The sequence below is a fragment of the Alternaria arbusti genome, assembly GCF_024043155.1.
Source record: "Alternaria arbusti strain BMP 1465 chromosome Unknown scaffold_1, whole genome shotgun sequence".
NCBI classification, from domain to species: Eukaryota; Fungi; Ascomycota; class Dothideomycetes; order Pleosporales; family Pleosporaceae; genus Alternaria; species Alternaria arbusti.
The window spans coordinates 823,886-835,912 of NW_026249941.1; the positions used below are offsets into that span (position 1 = coordinate 823,886).

Below are 12,027 nucleotides of genomic sequence, written 5' to 3' on the forward strand. Positions count from 1 at the left end.
CCGAGGAGCATTCCGGGTCAAACAACAACTGCACCATGTCATATAGTTGCGCCATAGCCAGACCTCGGAAATAGCAATGTGAGGGCGGAGATGGTGACAGCATCGCCAGCAGCACTGCGGGGTAAGATTAGGTTCACAATACCTAGGTACCTTACACAAGCTTCGCATGTGTTTTGACCCGTGAAAGCGATTTCGAGCCTGAGGTCAGAATTGCTGGTGCATGACATTCTCTAGTAGGCGCGCTCTGGTGACCCGGCCATGGGGCTCTTGGGAGATGGCTGCACGCCCAAAGAAACAGCGCCGCCGCTGTGCGCATGCGACATTGTAGTTGGCTGCAAGCATACAATGACTGATGTTAGTCATGTTTTACTCCGAGTTGGCGAACACGGGGGCCACAAAGGGTGCAGTGTGCGGAACAATGGTACGAGATGGGGGATCAGGCACACGGTAGGGCTCCGCTCCCGGTTGTTCTTGGCTCCGCGATAGTTGGACGGTAATGACAGCAACGCCGCAAACCAGCCATAGCCGTCTTCCCACCACCCTAATTCCTGCATCGCCATTGCGGAGTCCTGTGTTTCTCTTCGAATCTCGCAGTTCCATAGCAGCGTCGCCCAGCGGCCCGCACTCCCCGCTACAGCCACGCAAAACACGCTTGACGATCCGCCCGACAGCTGCCACCTACGCACAGGGAGGGCTGCTTCCCGTCCCTCATTCCTGCCCACCGGGATAGTTATCAGCGCCGGCGCATGCGAGCGCGCGACATAGCACGAGCCGCAGAATCGCCTTGCGTCTCCCCCCTCCCCGCGCTGGCTAGGTTGCTGGACTCCAAGCTCAGCTCAGCGGCCCTGGTCATGGTGCCCGCGCAACTTGGTCAGATAGCCTCGTGAATGACGCTTCCCACCGCACCGACTCCCAACGCGCCTTCCTAACCATCCTCGCGCCTTCCTGCCGCCATGTCGTACTACGGAAACGGCCAGAACTACTACAATCCCAACATCCCGCACTCCAATGTGGGCGCGCCCGGCCAATATCAGGATCCCTACAACCGCCGCACGCCAAGCGCTGACAATGGCGATGCCACCAACGGCGCGCCCACGGGCTATGGGCATCTCCAGCAGCTCGACCGGCGCAACAGCATAGCGGCCCGCCAGAACGACGAGCTCTTCATCGGCGCAAACAGCTCCCCGCAGCCACCTCAGGGTCCAATGTCCCCCACAGCGGGCGGGTACAACGGCGGCTATGGCTACCAGCGGGCGCAGCAGGCGTACAACCCCCAGAACTACAACACGCAGCCCATCGCTCTGCCCAACCCCCAGCACTACGGCGGTGTAAGCAACAGGACCTTCGCGCCGCCCGTCTCTGTGTCGGCCTCACACCAGCCGTACAACCCAGCTGCCTACGCCGACAGCAACATCGCACCCACCAACTCCCTGAGCCAATCCTATGGCTTCTCGCCCACCTCCCCGACCGCCTCATACCACTCGCCCTCGGTGTATCAGAATCAGGGATTTGGAAGAGCACCCTCTGTCCAGAGTCGCGCGTCAGCTTACGCAGCATCGGCCGCACCACCACTGCCTGCTCCTCCAGGGAGCGCGCAATCTGCGGGTGAGGACTGGGGCACCTACCCGAACCGACGACCCTCGAACGCGTCCTCGGGCTACTATTCCTCGAGCGCCTCGCATGCTCCACTCCCGTCTCCCCCGGGATACGATACTGGCTACGGCTCCCAGCGCGGCGACAGGTATGCCTCCATGTCTGGCAACGCCCTTCCACCCACGCCCGAGGTCCCTACACATGGCTCGCCGCAACGGACCAACACGGTATCATCGCGACCGCTACCCCCACCACCACCCCACGAGTCCGACAGCGACGAATACTTCGCGCCGCAGCAGAACGGGTATCAAGACGAACTATTCAACGACGTTATGAACATGACATCTGGCGGCGCCCAGGTCCAACAGCCAAACGGCCAATACTACAGCGAGTCTGCAGGAAGAAACGGCACGAATGGCGCAGTTGCTGGACGCGACACCTACCTTAGTGACGAGAGCGACGTAGAGGCGGCTGCTGGTCTGGCTGCACTTCAGATGGCCGAGGAACAAGAAAGAGAAGACGAAGCTCGTAGAGCTAGTGGTGGTACCGGGCTCTTCAGCAACTACACGTCGGTACATTCCCCGCAGATGCCTGCCGAGCCGATGCGACAGGAAAGTGCCAGCGATAGTGACTACGTGGGTATGGACGTGGGTACCTATGGCGGCGGATTCGCACCATCTTTCAACTACGGCGGAGACCCAAGCGTACTGGCAGCGGGTGGAAGTCACACAGCATCCACCTCAGGCTCTCAGCGACGATCCGACCCTCTGCGCGACGACTACGACCCGATCCATCCCTTCCCGTCCTTCTCGAGCAACGCGCGTGTCGATACATTTGGTACCGGTGGTCTGGAAGAGCCTAGCGCACGGCGGCGGAGCTACGACGAGGGCGATGAGGTCACACTCATGGATAGCGCATCTGCCCTATCCGGCTCTACACTCAATGGCCCTTCAGCAGTAATGCCGGGCGAGCCACCGGATATGTTCTATCACCCGGGCATTTCAAACCGGCCACTGCCCCCACCTCCAGTGAACACCGGCAGCCGGCGAATGAACCACCAGAGCAACAGCTCCACCGGATCTGGATCCTACGAATACTGGCGTAACGCTCCGGCTGCGCAGCGTTCATACCCCGTGGATGCGAATGCTATGCACATGATTTCTCCCACCGGGGCCCCTGTGCCTCGCTCAACCTCTCTACTCCAGCACAGCAATGCCCGAGATGCCATTCCCCTGCCTCGTTCCAAGACAGACGCTGAACAGGGGCACAGACCTCGACCTCCTCCCGGCAACCGGAATACCTTCTATGGCGGTGCCATGGACAGCGACGGCAACACCCTCACCCCTGGCAGTGCAGAAGCTGTAGCTATCGACCTACCCACGATTCCAGCCGGCAAGCGCTTCAATCCCGCAAAGCTCTCCAGCATCGACTTCAAGAAATGCACTGAGCCTTGGGCACTTAGCTCGATCATCTCCTGGCTGAAGAACATGACCGAAGGCGAGAATGACCTTAAGGAGGGTCCGATCCAAGAAGGTCTTATTGCGCTATTCACCCACAAAGTTCCAACTATGAACATTGCGGATGCCGAGACACTGAGTAGTCGGGTAGTGGCTGAGATGTACAAAGCAGGCACGCTTGTGCACGAGGAAGAATGGTTGAGATTCTCAACCGCGAGCATGACTGGAGTAATATTCCAGCTTACAGGGGCAGGATGTTACGCTCCCATGTTGCATACGCATGCAAGCCCGGGTCGATGTTACTCGCACCATTGCCAACGCACACTCAAGAAGATCGACCTGCACGCTCCGTCCGCCGCACCTCGATCAGAAGACTGGGCTACCTTCTATAAGCTGAAGAAAGAAGACATCGAAGGAGCAAACAAGAAGGAGATTGAACGTCAAAACATCCTACACGAGATCGTCCAAGGAGAAGACAAGTACATGAACCGACTCGACGTATTACGGCACCTCTACCGGGACCGACTTCAATCAGCCCAGCCTCCGGTCATACCTCCTAAGAAAGTCGACAGATTCATCCGCGACGTGTTCAGCAAGGTAGACGCAGTACGGAAAGCGAACGAAGACCATCTTCTTCCACAGATAAAGTACAGACAGCAAGAGCAAGGTCCATGGATTGTAGGCTTCAGTGATATCTTCCGAGAATGGATCCGAAAAGCGAAGCAGGCCTACATCGAGTACGCCGCGGCTTTCCCGTACGCATCCTTCCTGGTTCGACAGGAAGCTGACCGAAACATACTGTTCCGCACCTTCCTGGACGACGCTCAAAAGCACAAGCTGTCAGAAAAGCTTGGATGGGATACCTATCTCAAAGGCCCTATCGACAGACTGCAGCGCTATGGTCTTCTCATAGACACAGTCATCAAGTACTCGACTGTGGACAACGAGGAGAAACGAAATCTCCAGGTCGCCAAAGAAGAGATCAAAGCCGTGACACTAGAATGCGACAGCCGTGTCGCTGAAATGAGTCGGAAAGTCAGTCTCACCGACTTGCAAGCAAAACTCATCTTGCGGCCAGGTATGCAGCGAGTGGAGCTCAACCTGGATCACCTGGGCCGAGAACTCATCTTCCGAGGCGACCTGCAAAGGATGGGAGGCAGTCGTTTCAACTGGCTTGAGACCCACGCATTGCTCTTCGATCATTACCTTGTGCTCGCCAAGGCAGTCTCTTTCCGAGAAGCAGACGGTGTTACCAAGTCTGAGAAGTACGATGTGTCAAGATTGCCAATTCCCATGGATCTTCTTGTTCTCGAGAGCGAAGACGACGATCCCGTTGTGCGGTCTACCATGAAAGGTATCTCTACTGTCACCACCGTTTCTGGTCGGGTCGGTTCCGGGGCCGCTACACGATTGAACAACAGCCCTGTACCTGGTGGTCTATCACACACAAGCACCTCAAACTCGCTTGGGTCGACCAACACGAGCAATTCCGGCAAGACCATGGTCAACACCACCTCAAATGATGCTTCAAAGGATGAAAAGATTCTGTACCCCTTCCGCGTAAAGCACTTGGGCAAGGAGACCTACACGCTGTATGCGCCGTCGGCAACAAACCGTGCCGAGTGGTGCGACAAGCTCATCATTGCGAAGACGCGACACGCAGCAGCTCTCTTTGCTCAAAACGCCGAACCGTTCAAGTTGAGAGTCATGGCTGATGCGGCCTTCGCATATGATAGCGCGATGCCTTCACAAAAAGCTATCACGATCAAGGGAACGCCACTGGACCGCGCAGTCGACGAGGTGGAGAAGCTTTTCGTCAACGTCGGGCGGCCTGTCCCCATCTGCCGTGCACGGGTGAACTGTGCAACAGCCTTCAGCCAGCCCTACGGCAAGCACATGGTAGCCGTCGGTACAGATATTGGTGTTTATGTGTCGGAGTTTGATAATCCTCGAGGCTGGTCTAAGGTATGTAATTAATTCATAGTCGTATGATACGGTGCTAACAGTCGCAGGCAATTCAGGTACCACGCGTGACGCAAATTGCCGTCCTCGAACAGTTCAGCTTGATGCTGCTCATCTCCGACAAGGCACTCATTGCGTACCATCTCGATGCCGTATGCCCAGTGAGTGGCGTAGCCCCCTCAAACGACTCAACACGACGAGCACCCCAAAAGCTATCGGGTGCACGCGACATTGGCTTCTTCGCCACTGGCGTGATGAAAGACAGAACGCTAGTGTTCTATAAGAAGCGTGATGGTATCTCATCCACCTTCAAGGTGCTTGAGCCTGTCTACCAGAAATCATCCGAGAAGAAGTCCAGGATATGGAAGTCTGGACGCACAGAATTCTTCCGCGAATACGACGAGTTCTACATCCCTGCAGAGTGCTACACGATCAACCTTTTCCACTCGTCGCTTGCCATTTCCACAGCGAAGGGCTTCGAAGTGCTTACCCTCGACAAGAAGCAACCATGGTCCGTACCGGACCTAAAGCAATCACACGTCGCCACCATCGCTTCACGACTACAAAACCAGGACCCACTAGGCATGTTCCGCCTCTCGGATCAAGAGTTCCTGCTCTGCTACGAAGAGTGCGCCGTATACATCAACAAGAACGGTGACATCTCGCGGTCCGTCATCATGGAGTTTGTCGGCAAAGCCAAGTCCGCCGCTATGTATGGTCCCTACGTTCTCTTGTTCGACCCCGACTTTGTCGAAATCAGAAATGCGCAGAACGGTCGCCTACGACAGGTCATTGCTGGACGCGATGTCAAGTGCCTCGACGACGGGCTCAGCGGAGGTTCAAGTCACAACAGGACAGTCAAGCTGAGCTTGCAACATCCGCAACACGAGAGGAGTCAGGTGGTTGTTGAGCTTGTACTCAACGAAGGGCAAAAGGAGTAAGGCAAATATATACGGATAGATACTTGGATGGCCTGCTGTGCAACACCATCCTCCAGGCTATACTACGCTACATCTACGGCAAGCGGGCGGAGTTATGGAGTCAGGACCCCGGGGCTGGGTATACCCACCGCTGCACTACCCGTTGCGACAGAGCTGGGGCGATTGGCGCTCTTTCTTGCATATCATTAGGATTTTGATTCTTGTTCGCGTAAGGATACCTGGTTCATCTGTGCTTGGTGTTTTGGTTTCTCAGGCGGCTAGTCTTGCATGTGCTGCTTGGTGTCGGTGTCCGTGTTCGAGATTACGGTCGAACTTATGTAGTTGAAATGCGGTAATCATATCACAACCCACAAGCCATTTACTGTAAGAGTTGTTTGAGATTCCTCTTCTCGTATTCAATGCTGGTCCAGCCCTGTCATGACCACAATGAATATACCTCAGCAGCCTCAAACACGTATCCGATGTCTCTGCCGCTGTTCCCATCCCGGGCTGGGTATTTCGAAGTGATCGTCTGGAACGGCTGCAGAGGTAGAGGTACGAAGTCAGTAGATGTCTCATATGCACTTCGTACAGTCAGAACTTACCTCCTTTGCAGCGCGTCATCAGCCCCATCCACCACGCCTCAAACACGTCACCCTAAGTCGCGCCTGCCCAGTTCGTTTGGGTCATGAGTTGCACCATGCCCCAGTAGTGAATGTCGTAATCCTGGCAGCGCCGCGAGACCTCCGTCCACCAACCCTCAAATACTATGTCAAGATTTTCGCGTGTCCAGTCCATCGCTAGATCGAACTCGTCGTTCGTGCCCGGTCGTATCTTGTATCGGAGCCTGAATTGGACGCACGAAGTCAGTACATGCGCATGGGTTTCATACAATCGGGGCTTACTTCTTCTAGAGAGCATCTGCCCGCTGCATACAGGTCTTGATGACGTCCAGGTGGTCCAGAGCAAGGGCTAGTATGACCCAAGAGAGCGTTTTGTGGTACATGGGTCTGCTCGGGTGGTCGATGAGCTCTTTGGCTTTGTTGATGGCTGGGTAAAGCTTGCCGGCATCGAAGAGATCTGCGATTTCGTTGTACTCCGCTGCGAAGACGGGGTGGTTGATTTGTGCGAGACGCATAGCGATGGAGGTGGATAGCGATGTTTGTTGTAATGGTGAGATGTGGAAAGGTGAGTGGATGTGGTGGGTATGGTCCGTGGCTGCCTGTGCTGTCGTGGATGGCCACCCTGTTGTTTGTAGCATCACGCAACTTTGCAGTTAGGTGAGGAAGGAAGTACACGTGGGCGCTTCCACCTACATGACTTTATAAATCCGTGAATTACTGCTGTTGTAATAATGCAGCTGTCAGTACATATATCTAGCTTCTTCTACTTATGAGATTCTGAGTCCGTGTCCGAATTCAGTTCGGGTCAAACGAATCACGACCGTTCGTCGGCCAACAAAGCAATTCCAACGACCCCGACAAGCCTGCTGGATTTGCAAGAAGAGGAGGAGGAAATGGCTTTGACTTCGCAGCCAGGCTTGTTCAACCGTATTCGCAATGCGAAGGCTGCAAAGAAGTCTTAGCGGTCCAGCTCAGTGTAGTAGCGTGCTAGACATCTATAAGAGTGTGTTCTGAGCGATGATGAGCTTCATGGCTTCTGTTTGATAGCTCTACGTTGCAAGTGTACCAACGGTGTTCTTGAAAATGACCCTACTTCTCTTCTTGGTCGGCCAGTCTCGCTCTTTTCACATCTCTCAAGCTTTTTAACACTCTTCTCTTTCGTCAAGCACGGGAGAATGGCCGACATTGTTACTGAAACGCATGTTGTCTGGATCACAGTTATTGCGCCAATGGCAACACCTCCGTATCTTCCACTTCCAGAACAGCTCACATCAACGACGGAATCCAGTACATTTTACGAATGTGCTCCCGATGTACCAGAAACACCAGAAACCTCAAAGTCGGAAATAGCAGTATACATCACAGCAGCGGTAGGGACTGTGTTTGCTGTTTTAATGCTCGCGTCGTTGATGGCATATTTGAGGAGATCGAGAATGGATGGAAGGAGACTAGGACGTCAGAATTGAGTGCTGGGCGCGAGATACCGATAGGGAAACTTGCTTGATCGCATGTCATAATCGAACGAAGAAGATTCGAGAACACGACCACACTCACCATGTCACGGCTACATGGTAGAAGCTCGTGCAAATGCGCCGAATTTAAGGCTGAAATTCGTACTGCTTGACCAAAAGTGCAGTTCTCATTAGTTCTTCGAATGCGAGGCGTTCTCGTATGCGAAGTCACATGTCTGCCTTTGCAAGGCACCCCAGCGCCTTTCCGTCTATTTCGCGCATTTTCAACTAAACTGATGCTGACAAGATTACCAAGTGCTTGGATATGGACGAATGTCGCCGTCAAACATGGAGGTCGGCGGAATTATCGGCCAGAGCGGTCCAAAGAATCCTTTGGATGTTGGCCAAGTAGATAACGAGCATCGAGTGGCCCTCACGATCGCCAATGCAGCGTCGGGTCGTCATCCTGGGGTCTTCCAGAAGCATGGTGCTTAGCGCCAGGGTTTTCCAGGTCTGATGATGGTGCATCCGCTAACAGGACTAGAGAGCCCGGGATGGCCATTTCGTTAGTGATTCCATCGCACAACAGCAGAACTGGGTGCTCCGGTTTTGATAATGGTTATCGCTATGGGGATGTCGATCGGTCCGAAGCGTATCGGATGTGGAGAGTGTTTAGTATTTTCGTTCTTGGTGTGGAGCAGCTGAGCACGCGATATGTAATGCGAATTAAACGCGGATGTCGTAAGAAGGGCAATCAGCAGTAGGCCTTTGTGCGGCGATGGTGACGGCCTAGCTGTGTCGGGGAAGGGACGACACCGTCAGGCGCGTCAACTCCTGCCACCCGAACGAGGTGCCGGCCCGTGCACGCGCCGCCTAATGCGGGGGCAAAACCGCCGCGGCTGAACAGGTCCTCACGCAGCAATCAACTCAGCTGCCTCGTGATGCGACTGTCGCAGTACCGCCTCGTACAAGACGCATCTTCGTCAGGCAGATGCCTCGTCCGAAATAACAGGGCAGAATTCCTCCACGACTCGTAGCGGCAGGCAGCCGGGTGGCAGTTCGCTTTTTATCGGATCCCACAAACGTCAAATATCACCTTATCATGCTAGGAGCGAATTAAGGATAGGCAAGAAACTTGGCTCAGCATGCCATGGCCACCGCCAAGACACACAGAGCAGGGTCCGTCCCACCAGTCCAACTGCATCAAGAAGGAGATATACGCGGAGACGACAGACGCGCCAGCATGGCTCGCTGGACCGGGCGATTGGCGCTGCGCTCAAGACGCTCTAGAAGACACAAGTCGTCAATATTGGTTGGATCTGGCGGTGCCCGTTCCACACCATTCTTTCACTGCGGTCCTCTTTGCTTGGCCGTCTTGGGTTACTTCGCCCGCCGCGACAAGCCTTCCAACGGGTAGCTCGTTATCAGCACCGTTCCGTGGGACCACTATCTCGCCCTCCCCGCAGCCTCGGTCGTATAACAACCGGTGTACCCTGCTGCTTCAGCCGCTCAAGGCTCTCCGCTGCCTCACCAGTATTTTACGTACCAGCTGTCGATACAGTTGCTTTTCCTCGATACCACCAGGTTCGAGTCGCTTCACGTTTTCGGGCTTGCTTCCCGCGATCACCGCTTGCACTCACCCGTGTGCGGCTCTTCTCAACACGCGCCATAAAGTACTAGTCTACCTGACTGTACACACCACACCTCATTCAAAATGGCCATTTGGAACCGCAAGTCGGGTTCCTCGGACGGCGCAAGTCCTCACGCTTCTGATCCTGAGTATGGTACCAAGCCCGAGTACCAGCACGAGACGGGAGAGGTCTCCGCTGTCGACAGCAATGGCGTTGCTGTCCACTCCGACCATACGCATCTGCACCGTGGTCTGAAGTCGCGCCACATTACTATGATTGCCATCGGAGGAGCCATTGGAACTGGTCTCATTATCGGTACTGGTAAAGCGCTGGCACAGTCCGGGTAAGTAGCACGAATCTGGCGAATATTCATCCTCACTAACAACGACAGCCCGGGTTCAATTCTCATTGCCTACACTTCGGTCGGTCTCATCGTCTACGTCGTAATGACTGCTCTCGGCGAAATGGCCGCTTGGATTCCTCACGCTTCTGGTTTCGCCGGCTATGCTACCCGTTTCTGCGACCCTGCTCTCGGTTTTGCTCTTGGTTGGACTTATTGGTGCAAGTACATCATCACGACCCCGAACCAGCTTACTGCCACTGCTTTGATCCTTTCGGAATGGAAGTCTAGAGATGAAGTCAATCCCGGAGTCTGGATTGCAATTTTCCTAGTCGCCATTATCTGTATCAATTACTTCGGTATCAAGTTCTTCGGTGAACTTGAGTTCTGGCTTAGTTCTATCAAAGTCATCACGATTGTAAGTCTCCAGCGCTTTTCGATGCAAAACAATACTGACTACTGTAAGGTTGGTGTCATCTTCCTCTCGTTCCTCCTTGCTGTCGGTGCTGGGCCTGGTCCGGCAACTGGCTTCAAGTACTACAATGACCCCGGTGCGTTCAAGCCATTCATCGCTGGTGGCTCTGCTGGTAAATTCTACGGATTCTGGAGCTCCTTGGTCAACGCCGTCTTCGCCTATCTCGGTACTGAACTTATCGGTGTCACCGTTGGAGAAGCCCAAAACCCGCGCAAGACCATTCCTCGCGCCATCAAGCTCACCTTCTACCGGATCTTGTTCTTCTACTGCTTGTCCGTGTTCTTCTTGGGCATGATCGTTCCCTACGATTCCAAGGAGTTGGCGTTCGCAAACAAGGCTACTACCGGTGCTTCCGCTTCGCCTTTCGTCGTCGCCATCAAGCTTGCGAATATTCCTATCCTCCCCACTATCGTCAACGCCTGCATCTTGCTCTTCACCTTCAGCGCTTCCAACTCGGATCTTTACATTGCCTCCCGTACGATCTACGGTCTTGCTGTCGAAGGCCATGCCCCTAAGATCTTCCTCTGGACTGATAAGCGTGGTGTGCCTGTACCTGCTTTGGCCATCTCCGCTCTTTTCTGCTGCACTGCTTTCATGAACGCCGCAGATGATGCCAAGGTGGTTTTCGGTTACTTTGTCAATCTCACCACCATTTTCGGGCTGTTGTCTTGGATTTCGCTTTTGGTGTCGCACATCTGGTTTGTTCGCGCGCGTCGCGCTCAAGGCATTACCAAGGACATGATGGCGTACACTGCTCCGTTCGGTCTTACCGGATCTTACATTGCGCTGTTCTTCTGCATCCTCATCGCCTTGACGAAGAACTTCAGTGTCTTCACAAAGGATCCGAAATACGGCACTTTCGACTACAAGAACTTTGTTACTGGATACCTCGTAAGTCACTCAATTCTCTTATGTGCAAATAGCATGCTAACAAACGTTTCAGGGTATTCCGGTCTACCTGATTTGCATCTTCGGTTACAAGTTTATCATGAAGTCCAAGATGGTCAAGCCCCACGAAGCCGATTTCTACAGTGGCAAGGCCGAAATCGACCGCGAAGAGGAGGAATTCCTCGCTCATGCAGCAGAGAAGAAAGCCACCGAGGGCAAGGGTGGCAGCTGGTTCTACCGGACCTTCATTGCATGGTTGATCTAAACTGCGATTAGCGACTATATCCGTTAGTTTGGTTTACTAGATGCCATTGCTGTGCGTGCGCCGCAGAAGGTGTTGGTGGTGACCTCACCTAACACTAAGACCGGCAAGATATTCTCTGAAAATAAATATTGGATTCTCAACTTCACTGCCATTCAAATTTTGGTCTCCAGCTTTCTTGCCATCCCGACCAGAATGCTGCTTCCGTCCGTGACTTGATGCCGTTTCACTCCCATATAACATAAATTAGCTGAATTGACAAAGCAGTAGCAGAACGTACAGCTATCCACCTTGCTAGCTGAACATGTCACCCAATACCCACATTAGTGTACTCCACAGCGGGTATACACATGCCAAGACAAGTCACGTTACCTATCTTGGCTGCCATCCTACACCAACACTCCCAACCTTCGAGAACAACGTCG

General features: G+C 54.0%; 3 protein-coding genes across 3 annotated transcripts; 2 read left to right on the plus strand and 1 right to left on the minus strand.

The window, feature by feature from the left end:
- Positions 1-953: 953 nt before the first annotated feature.
- On the plus strand, positions 954-5,953 carry J4E86_000301 (uncharacterized protein; the record flags this gene model as incomplete). The annotated part of the gene is made up of 2 exons (XM_051440876.1): positions 954-5,015; positions 5,063-5,953. 2 exons carry the CDS (start codon positions 954-956, stop codon positions 5,951-5,953), a joined length of 4,953 nt encoding a protein of 1,650 aa, XP_051307047.1.
- Positions 5,954-6,589: 636 nt separating this feature from the next.
- On the minus strand, positions 6,590-7,070 carry J4E86_000302 (uncharacterized protein; the record flags this gene model as incomplete). The annotated part of the gene is made up of 2 exons (XM_051440877.1): positions 6,590-6,699; positions 6,869-7,070. The coding sequence occupies 2 exons, from the start codon at positions 7,068-7,070 to the stop codon at positions 6,590-6,592; spliced, it is 312 nt and encodes a 103-aa protein (XP_051307048.1).
- A 2,650-nt stretch (positions 7,071-9,720) lies between these two features.
- On the plus strand, positions 9,721-11,605 carry J4E86_000303 (uncharacterized protein; the record flags this gene model as incomplete). Its single annotated transcript, XM_051440878.1, has 4 exons — positions 9,721-9,980; positions 10,029-10,395; positions 10,444-11,343; positions 11,396-11,605. 4 exons carry the CDS (start codon positions 9,721-9,723, stop codon positions 11,603-11,605), a joined length of 1,737 nt encoding a protein of 578 aa, XP_051307049.1.
- Between the last annotated feature and the right edge of the window lie 422 nt (positions 11,606-12,027).